The 9,640-nt window shown below is 38.4% G+C and overlaps 1 protein-coding gene across 3 annotated transcripts; it reads right to left on the minus strand.

The window, feature by feature from the left end:
* Positions 1 to 1,955: 1,955 nt before the first annotated feature.
* Positions 1,956 to 7,709, minus strand: LOC122074013 (tubby-like F-box protein 8). Of its 3 annotated transcripts, none has more exons than XM_042638779.1 (5): positions 7,515 to 7,709; positions 5,393 to 5,870; positions 5,146 to 5,233; positions 3,362 to 3,494; positions 1,956 to 2,927 (listed from the first exon to the last, which is right to left on the minus strand). In XM_042638779.1, the coding sequence occupies exons 2-5, from the start codon at positions 5,738 to 5,740 to the stop codon at positions 2,207 to 2,209; spliced, it is 1,290 nt and encodes a 429-aa protein (XP_042494713.1). In that variant the 5' UTR covers positions 5,741 to 5,870; positions 7,515 to 7,709; the 3' UTR covers positions 1,956 to 2,206. The 3 variants fall into 3 exon arrangements, with proteins under 3 accessions (XP_042494713.1, XP_042494714.1, XP_042494715.1); XM_042638780.1 differs by lacking the exon at positions 7,515 to 7,709 and adding an exon at positions 7,291 to 7,439; XM_042638781.1 differs by lacking the exon at positions 7,515 to 7,709 and adding an exon at positions 7,396 to 7,420.
* Positions 7,710 to 9,640: the final 1,931 nt, after the last annotated feature.

The following is a 9,640-nucleotide window of genomic DNA, read 5'->3' on the forward strand; positions in this document are numbered from 1 at the left end:
AACAAACAAAATGTCATATATGAAACCCACAGTATCCACCATCAAAATAGTTTTATTTTTTATTTTTCATCTTCTTCTCCCCCAAATTTCCGCCTCCTTCTTCCCATCTTTTTTCTCCATCTAATTCTTCTGTAACAATCGTACGAATCTACTATTTGTTTCATTTCTTTCTCATAATTTCATCAATTCATCCTAAGATAGGGGAGATATCAAGCCTTGATGGATAGTTTGAGGTTCCGGGGGACCAGGACAGATTCATATCGCCGTATCGATCAATCTTCTTTTATATTGTTGCTTTAATTTTGAAAAATTAGTGCGTCTTAGTGCAATATGGGTCTTGTGAACCCAAGCAAAAGGATAGTGAAAATTTTTTGTGGTCAATTTATTTATTTGTTTTATTGTAGTTGTAATCTTGCTTTCACTGTTTTGGGGCCTAATCTATTTCATGAGTAGAAATTGGATTACTAACCATTGCTTCCATTGCTCAATGACAATTTTTTCATAGTTTTTTACTTTATTGTATAAAGTAATTTGCTCTTTCTAAGTATACAAATCAAGTTAATAACTTGATAAATAAAAAATATACAATAAACTATAAAAATAATATCCGAATTTTTTGCCCGACTTTTATTTTTTTAATCGAATAATTTTCGAATCTGAATCTAACTCCGATTTTTATTTTGTCCGCTTTTTTGACCGAATCCTGAAATTAACCAATCGAATTATTTCGAATAATTCTCCGCCCGAATAATTCCCGAATCCGAATTTGCTAACTATGGGAGAGAGTGAGTAATAGAGACTACTAGTTGGGGCTATGCCCCAGGCAGAAAACATTCTCCTTTGGTATCTTTGACAAAGTTGGGAAGGTTGGTGCAACATCTAGAGGGAAGCCACTAATGTTTGGTGTTAAAACAATTCTTAGAGCCCAGTAAAGCTGGGTGAGATTCAGGGTTCTTGGTTGATGATATCTAGCTATTTTTATTTTTTCGTTGGTAGATCATTCAAGAAATTCTTGTCATTTTTAAGAATAAAAACATTTCCTCCATCGTAAGAGGACAAAAATTCACAGTTTGATAGTCTCCATCTCCCCTCTCCCAACTAGTTGAAGATTAATGATGAAGTAATACCTCCTTTGCCATGGGTGAAGGAATACCACCTACTTCAAAACTTGGGTCATCGCTAGTCATTTGGTTGATCAAAGATATTTTAGCCGGTTTGTCCTCTTTCCCTTGGATCCTTCATGAAAAGATTGAAAAGATAATCATTCACAATCCATTAATTAGGTAGATGACTCCAATTATTCAAGGACCATTGACTACCCAGGAGTCCCATTGTTTTGTTCGTTTTTGGTGTCTTTCCCTCTTGGTGGCTGCTTCATGTCTTTACTCTTATTTTTGTGTCTATATACCCCCCATTGCAACTTCATGTATACTTTTCTGAAGCTCTGCTATTTACCAAACTCCGGCTTGATTGAAATTTGACATTTAGAGACCCCAGAGTTTCCTGATCCTTGCCAGTTCCAATCCGATCCCAAAATAAAACCCGTCGAAATTGATCCTCAAAACCCTAGAATCGGTATAGATCTAGAAACTCAGCAATTCTACTGAGGCCACATGTTATTGAAATCCGTCAGAATTGACCCCCAAAACCCTAGATCGGTCCAGATCTAGAAACTCAAGAATTCTAGTGAGTCATGCTGAAAGAAATGAACCTCTGATTAGGACTAGTACATCTTTTTCTTCAAAAAGTATATCCGAGTATTGTGCTAATATGACGGTTCACTTTTTAATACATGTCCGTCTTTATTCCTTCCAAGAATATTGATCTTTTTTGTTTAAAGGTGCAGAGAATCTGAGGTATAAATATATTCCAAGTGGGGAGCTTTCAAGCTGCCAACACCCAGACATGACTAGACAACCACATACAACATTATATATAAAGAAAGAAAAGATGAATATCAAGAAGGGCCCAGATGGAGTTGACTACTGTAAGGCAATAACAGTTGGGCATCAAAGAGATACCAAGAAAAAAAGGGACAGGAGAACAGAAAATATGAGGATTTCCTTCTAATGTGAGCAGTAATTGTGCTGCAACACAGTCACAGTGAGTTCTAGTTCTAACAAAGCTTCTGGATACATTTAACCACCATTATCCTATCCTAATGAAGATAACAACATTACCTGCTACTCTTTTATCTCTTTTTCTTCTATTCACATGCCAGCTTAGTATCAAAGCTGCTCAAGCAGATTGCGAAGGCTTGAAATGCAGACAAAGGATAGCGATAATCCATGGTGAACATGTCCTTGCCAACCTTGCCGAACTGCAGGATAATCTTGTCATGATCTGATGATGGTGGTGCTGGCTGGGATGGTGTTGGTGCACCAGCCGCAGGCTGTGTAGCAGCAGCAATCAGCTGGAAGTTCTTGACCGAGGCAACTGTCACCCGCCCGCGGAAGTTCAAGCACCAACACTGTAACTGCTCGTGCCACCGTGGGGCCTTGTTTCGGAGAACCAATGGCCTCTCCTTGTTGTCTTCATCGTTGTCATGAAATCCAGCAATGTCTGAGAACCTTGCACTGCTGAACTCACCAGACTGATCAATTGACTTCGAGAAGGAGATGCTCCCAAACGAGTCCTCGAGGGAACGAGGAGGGAGTAGCTCTGGCTGGCCTGGGACAGAGCCACCAGCACCAAGAGCTGAGGCAGGGATTGAGTGCATCATGCAGTGCATCCGGCGTGGACCACGAGTCCCCAGCACATTTAGCTCATAAGCAACCTGGGCAATGTTATAGCTCCCAGTTGGGACCTTCGGGGACACTTTCTTAGAGTAGAATCTCCGGCTTGACCGGACTGGTGGGGAGACATGGGTGCCACTGTATGGAGGCTGGGTGTCATAAATTATGAATTTTGTGCCAAGGAAATTTGACCTGAAACAAATAGCCAGATTAAATGAGATGTATGATCTTAAAAATTCTAGGAACTAAGAGACGAAGTAATACCTAAACTGATAAACTTTCCCTAAATATACCACGTGACTCAGCTTGGGGTACAAATCCAAGGATTTTCATTCCAAGAAATCAATATATCCGTGACTCAACTCATAAGCCATGGCAAATGATCCCAAAAAGAGAACGCAGATCAAACAGTTAGAGAACGTGAAATAAGTTCAACGGTTGCAATGAAGATGAATTAGGACAGAGAGGTAATGGGTTGTTAAGCAAATAAATCTTCATTATAATCAAAAGAATCTAGATATCTGAAAAACAAAGATGTGTTACCAAAAAAAAAATATAAGCACAGATGTCTCCCAATCACATCAAATCAACAAAGCAACAGATTTTGTAATTATTTAGTTAGTTACCTCAGCTTCCCAATGTAGGTACTGCTTGATCTTGATATATTATCAGCATCCATGGAGATAATATACTCTGTGCAAGTAGTTCGCCGATTCCTCTTGGCAGAGAGAAGAAATTTCCCATTTTCAACAAGTAAAGCTGCAGGCAAAGCAACAACGCAGAATTCCTCGAGTCAATATACACCGCAAGACTGCAAGTGGAATATAATGAGCCAATATACACTGCAAGGATTTACAGAATGGGTCTGGATCGGCCCAGATCAAATCAGCTCAAGACTGACCAATGCCACTCCGCATTGTTCATGTATTATTCCATATATGGCCTAATCATGCACTACAAACATTTCTTCCTTATTTATGGTTAGACAGTATTTTGTTCATTTTCAGATTCTCAATATAATCTATAAAGAGACAAGAAAAGAGAAAAGGAACAAAGCAGAGAGATGTCAACACTCAAATAAATGTTACCATGCTTAAAAGACGGACCTAAGTAGCACTGAGACAGAGATTATTGTCAACAATTACTTTCTTTCAAGACAGAATTTCATATAGTTAAGATGGTCCACCGATGTGGATTTAAGACCATTAAATGCTACAGTAGGTGTAATTATGTTGCATCTAGGAGGTGTTAGGTGGACAAGGGTGAAATAAAAAATGACTTAGGTTTACAAGTTGAGAAAATATACAAGCGCTGAAGGGTTAACAGCAGATATGGCCTTAAATTAGGCAAAATGGCATAATAGGAGTTTTGCATTCAAAACCAGTAGCTATGACAAGGTTCAGAGAGTCAATAGCCACTGTTGGGGTTGCAAAACGAGCCTAGCTGAAGCAATATTCATGTAGATTCTATTCATAGCACAACCAGGGATAGAAGGTGGACCACAGGCAACCCCTCATCAGTATGTGCTTTTCTGTCTGGTTCACAAAGTCCTATTAGAACGGGGTGATACAATTAATACTCATCTTTTCAGCTATTTTCATAGGGTTCACATTCACTCCAGCATTGGTTTGTACCAATTTTTATAGTGGAGGATGATTTAGCATGATCATAAGGAGTTAATGCATGCAAAGATCCTGCTCCAGCATATTATTATCTGTGAAGAAAAGTGTAGCAATCGTGCAATCACCGAACATCTCAACCCAATAGCTGAGAAGGTCAGCTACTGAAGCTAGTCAGAAGGTTCATATGTAAAAGGGATTTTATTGCAATATTAGCAGATTAATTTTCTTCTCATATTCCAGAAGCATCCATTTGCTACCCTCTCATTTGATTGGGATATCCTGTTGGGTGTTGTTAATATTTTCTCAATAAAAAATTCAAACTCGTCAATTTAAAATACAAAAGGGTCACACGTCACATACACTCTGCATTCAAGCTTTAAGAGGAGATTTCTTATCTCCAAAGTCGGATCTTAACCGTAGTATGAAACATAACTATTTAGGGGCACTTTCTTGCCTTCCCATGAATCTTGACAATCCAAGCGACAGCCAAATTGCTAACCTAGAAGCGAAGTACCAAACAGGAACACCATTCAACGAAATGTTTTAAGAGAAGCTTGATCCAAAAATACTATCAAATTTGGAGAAAAACAAACAAAGTAAGAATGCAGCAATTGTTCTGCATTAAAATGCTCAGGCTAGAACCAATTTTACATGATTAAATGTGCAACAACTGATCAAGTTCAGTTAGGATGATAGCCTAATTGTAATTGCAGTGAGAAACCAATTACATGTAAACTTCAGAAACTGTAAAAATGGTGCCAACCAAAAATAGCAATAAAGAAACTTACCAGGACTAAGGCACAGAAAAAGGTGGTAAGTTAAGTTGGCTTTGTCCCTCTTGATGAAGCACTGAATGGTTCCATCACGTGAGCCAGGCTGTAAAATTACAGCAAGGCAGAATTTAGCATATGGCTTTTTCATTATCATAAAAGTATTTCTAAATCACAAGTAAAATGGCAATCTAAAATAAAATCTAAGCCAGACTAACATAATTCATTCAAAAGTCAGGGATGAACACCCAGAGGAAGAACCCACCTGTTTTAGGGAGACTGGAAATGTAAGCTTGCCACAGAACTCAGGACTCATAACAATCTCTCTGCACATCTCTCTCCATGACCTGCAAACTGCAGCACATGCAACGACATGCTTGCGTGATGGCCAGGAGCTCTCACTTGCCTCCAACCTCTTAATCACATCACGGAGTAGTTCTGGAGGAAGGCTAGCCCACCGACTATGCTGGATTACAACAGGCTGGTCATGCAATTCATGGACTGAACCCTGAGATTTTCCCCTATGATGACCCGAAAGCCTGACCTCAAAACTCCGCCTGGATAAACTCCCAAAACTATCCTTTACATCACGGACTATGCTACGGAACGACATTTACCCGGCTAAAATGACAAACAGTCCTAGAATAAGTATATCTCTTCCAAAAGCTTTGCATAAATTATCTTCCACTCACAAGGGCCTGAATGATGACCAAGCAACTTTCAAACACCGTAGCAGATAAAAACTGCAAATAGAACAAGATGTGCCACAAAGCTTAGCAAACAAGAAACAAAAGGGCGGGAAGAAATGGCAGAAAAAGCACAAAGCAAAACAGAAATAAAGAGATACCCTGGAAAAGAAAACTTCACATGGACATCAAAGTAGCCGAAAATACCAATCTTTTGATCGAGACAACTTTTTCAAGTTATCTAAAATCTTCTATAGCACCCCACCCCACCCCACCCCAATTTTTATTTTAATACCGTTTCCTAATCGAACTCAAATGAACAAAGAATAAAATCAAACGCGAGAGAGAGAGAGAGAGAGAGAGAGAGAGAGAGAGAGAGAGAGGCAATAAGCTATTAACTCAAAAGATCAACATTCTAGCTCAGCCAGAGTTAAAAGATCCACAAAAGGGACAAATACTGGTTCAAGCTTCACTTAAGCGACGAAAAATCACTTGCTACGCTAAGAAGATCCAAAAGGAAAAAAAGGGGTTATAGAGATCACACAATAAGACGAAAACCACGGAAAATTGTTTGAAAATTTTGGAAATTTAGGGCAAAAATATCAAGCGAACAGTATTATAACCTCAACTACAAGATCAGTAGACCTGTCCCTAGATATTAGGAACTGGGATGAAATTGTTATTGACTGATTTCCCGCCAGCTGTAGGCAGCAAACGCCTGCGACGGTGTTCAAGTTGGAAAACGAAATTCAGTGGACCTGTAAAATCGGGGCATGAAGACTAACCTGCTATCAGGCACTAACTAGTCAGGAGACTCGGGACTCAGGAGGCTAAATTGTGTGCAAAAGCCAGAGTCACGCTCAACAACGCTCAAATCTCAATAGCTTCAGACATATAAGACAAAGCATTCATAGATCTGTAAGATATATATAACGTTGTGGAAGATCGGCAACGACAGAAACGAATTCCTTAAGAGACCAAATCTGCAAACCCAAAGAATGGGGTAGGAGAAAAGGCTAACAACTTCTCAGCCTTCTACAGGAGTAATATCCGGTCTATAGTCCCCGGCAACTAACGAGTAACGAGGAAGAAAAAAATGAAACAAAATCAAGACTTTTCTCACCATCTCTATTCTAAAACAAAGAAAACGTTACCGCGGTGAGGGAGAAGGGTGGAAATAGTTTCGGTCAACCCGCATTTGAGAAGTAAATACAGGAAACCCCAACCCTAAACAGTCTAAAGACCACGAGAACATCAGAGAACACCACTGATGCGAAATACTTGCAAAAACGAAGAAAGCTGATAATGCCAAAACCCTTGAAGCTGAGAAATCTCCCAGAACCACCACCAATTTACGCAAACCACCAAAACATGACCCCAAACTACTTCAAATTTATGAAAACCGTCACTGATTCAGTCCCCCACACAACAAAAACTCAAAAGCGAACTAAACAACAAGAGATCTACACGACTATACCTCAAACCTCCGTAAAAGCTGAGATCTTCACACCAGAAATAGATCGCAAGAAAGAGTTAATAAACCCAGAAACTACTTTAATTAACTGATCACTTCCGCTCTCACCATAGATCAGAATCATCAGATCCTTCGCTTTAACACACGGTTTCTCTTTCTCTCTTCCCTCCGGATCCCAATCCTCCTTAAATCCACTTGATGAACTCATAAATACTGAAATTACTTACCATAAAATTGATTCCACATAGACAAAAACTCGGCTTCCAGCAATTATCCACTCCCCATCAGGGGCTGCTTTACTACTCCGTTCCGTTTCGTTCCGGCAGAAATTGCCGACCTATGCAGAGAAAACTTCCACTTCACCACCAAGAAGAACCAATACTTTCTGTGACTCTGAAGACTGACTTCGAACTGTGGTTTTATTAAACGGCTTCGTTTTGACTTTGAGGATGCCATAGGCCCATAGCCAGAGGGCGCACGCTAGAAGAACCTTCCCAGAAACAAACCACATTAGGCGCACGTTATCAAATTTGACTTTGATCCGACGGTGGAGGATTTGTCCCTGTTTTTTTATCAGAAAGAGCGTAAGAGGTGTGTCCTGCGTTCATGTGAGAAAAATAATGACCCGGGCACGCTCTCATCATGAAAGATCTCGTCATTGTATCGAAATGACAAGAATGCCTACGATTCATATCTAATTTGCCGACTGTGTCCCCGAACCTCTTCCATGGGTAAAATTGTAATTACAACCCACGGCGTCGTCGGGTTTGGAGTTTGGACCGGTTAGTTGGGTGATCTTATGATCTTATCCGCTTTTGTGTGTAAAGCTGAGATGTATCAAATGACGAATTTGACCTCGGACAGTGACAAGCGGTGGCGCTTCAACAACTCTGGGTTTGTGTGGAAGACACCTGCCATTGATGCTCCACACGTACCATGTACTGCCTCCGGGCATGCGGGGATCTGGGAAGTGATTTTCCATTTTAAGCCCTCACATGTCTTTTTGAATGCCCACGTGTCATGCAGATTAAACAATTCGTGGGATGATTGTGTTTCTTGGTTATCTGAAATTATTTTTGGAAAATTTTCTTTATTTTCTTATTGAAGGGTAGGTAATGGGTACCTTTTTGTAATGAAAGTTGTAAAAGACCTAGTAACCAGGGGTGTTGGCCATGTGAAGCATGAAATGGCTGATAAAGGCCACCCATTGGTTGGATCATATCACAGTGGTGCCACCATCTTCTTTAGGGTTGGGTCTCTAGTGGTTGCACTTTTTTTCTAGAGTATTTATTATTATTGTATATATACATATATATTATTTATATATTTATTAGGTAAAGAGTAATGATATATGTGCATGTACGATATACACAAAATGTGAGATATTTGATTGAATTATACTCTAAAATTTGACGTGTGGCTAATTTAGTTTAGGTCCTTTTTATTCAATACTTAGAATAGATATATTCGTGCACATGGTAAAATAGATGTTTTGTGATATTTAAAAAATACATTCTCATATATATCCATGCACCTAAAGTAGTTTCTTACTGTTTTTTTATTTTTTTTTTTTTAATATATTATTTTATTATTTAGGTGAACAAAAAACCTTTAGGTCTACCAATACACAAAATTCCAAAGAACCATGCGTAATTTTTATTGTAATGTATGTTGCTTCCTTATTTAAAAAAAATATTAATTATTTTATTATGATGGAATTAAACTATCATTTTATCTTTTTTTTTAAACACTTAGTTCAAGATTGCTAGATCAAAATTTCCTAGTCAATTAGAATTGCCACATGACATATGAAGAATAAGTGCAAATAAAATTCTACATATAAGTGAGTCTTTCATACATATTTTCTCTATATCACTTTTGTGAGAGTCGTATTTTGACTATAAGTTGTTACCAAAAGATATTTTGACCGTAAGCTACCTCTTGTACCCATGATTAGTGGAAGCTTAGTTTTTAGACTTTGACCCACCTATATCTTAAAGATTTTGTATACTTACTGAAAAGTGAGTTCATTAACTTTGCAAAAATGGCCACATAGGTGGCTCATAAAATAAGCATGGAGAAAGATAAAATTAATCTATTCCAATATATGATTAGTTTGTGACGCTCATAGATTTGTGGTGTTAGCATTTTTTTTTTCTTAACTCTAAAATATTAGTCTTTCACTTTGATGAGAAAAAGAAAAAATAATTATAATTCCTAATTAGTTTCAGTCCCAAAGGGCTAATTACAAAGACATCCAGTTTAATAAATAGTTACAAAATTGGGATTCGGTTCTATTTATTAATGGTATGGATTTGGTCCTAAACGGTTATGCTACAATGTTTAAAATTCC

This window comes from Macadamia integrifolia, chromosome 3 (assembly GCF_013358625.1).
Source record: "Macadamia integrifolia cultivar HAES 741 chromosome 3, SCU_Mint_v3, whole genome shotgun sequence".
NCBI lineage: Eukaryota > Viridiplantae > Streptophyta > Magnoliopsida > Proteales > Proteaceae > Macadamia > Macadamia integrifolia.

What these genes read in the sequence shown, in the direction of transcription:
- LOC122074013 (XM_042638779.1), bottom strand. Translation starts at nt 5,740, where the DNA reads ATGTCGTTCCGTAGCATAGTCCGTGATGTAAAGGATAGTTTTGGGAGT. An exon ending in TTCCAGTCTCCCTAAAACAG is followed by an intron (nt 5,234 to 5,392) that starts GTGGGTTCTTCC and finishes GTAATTTTACAG; the next exon opens with CCTGGCTCACGTGATGGAAC. An exon ending in TTTTCTGTGCCTTAGTCCTG is followed by an intron (nt 3,495 to 5,145) that starts GTAAGTTTCTTT and finishes CTTTGCCTGCAG; the next exon opens with CTTTACTTGTTGAAAATGGG.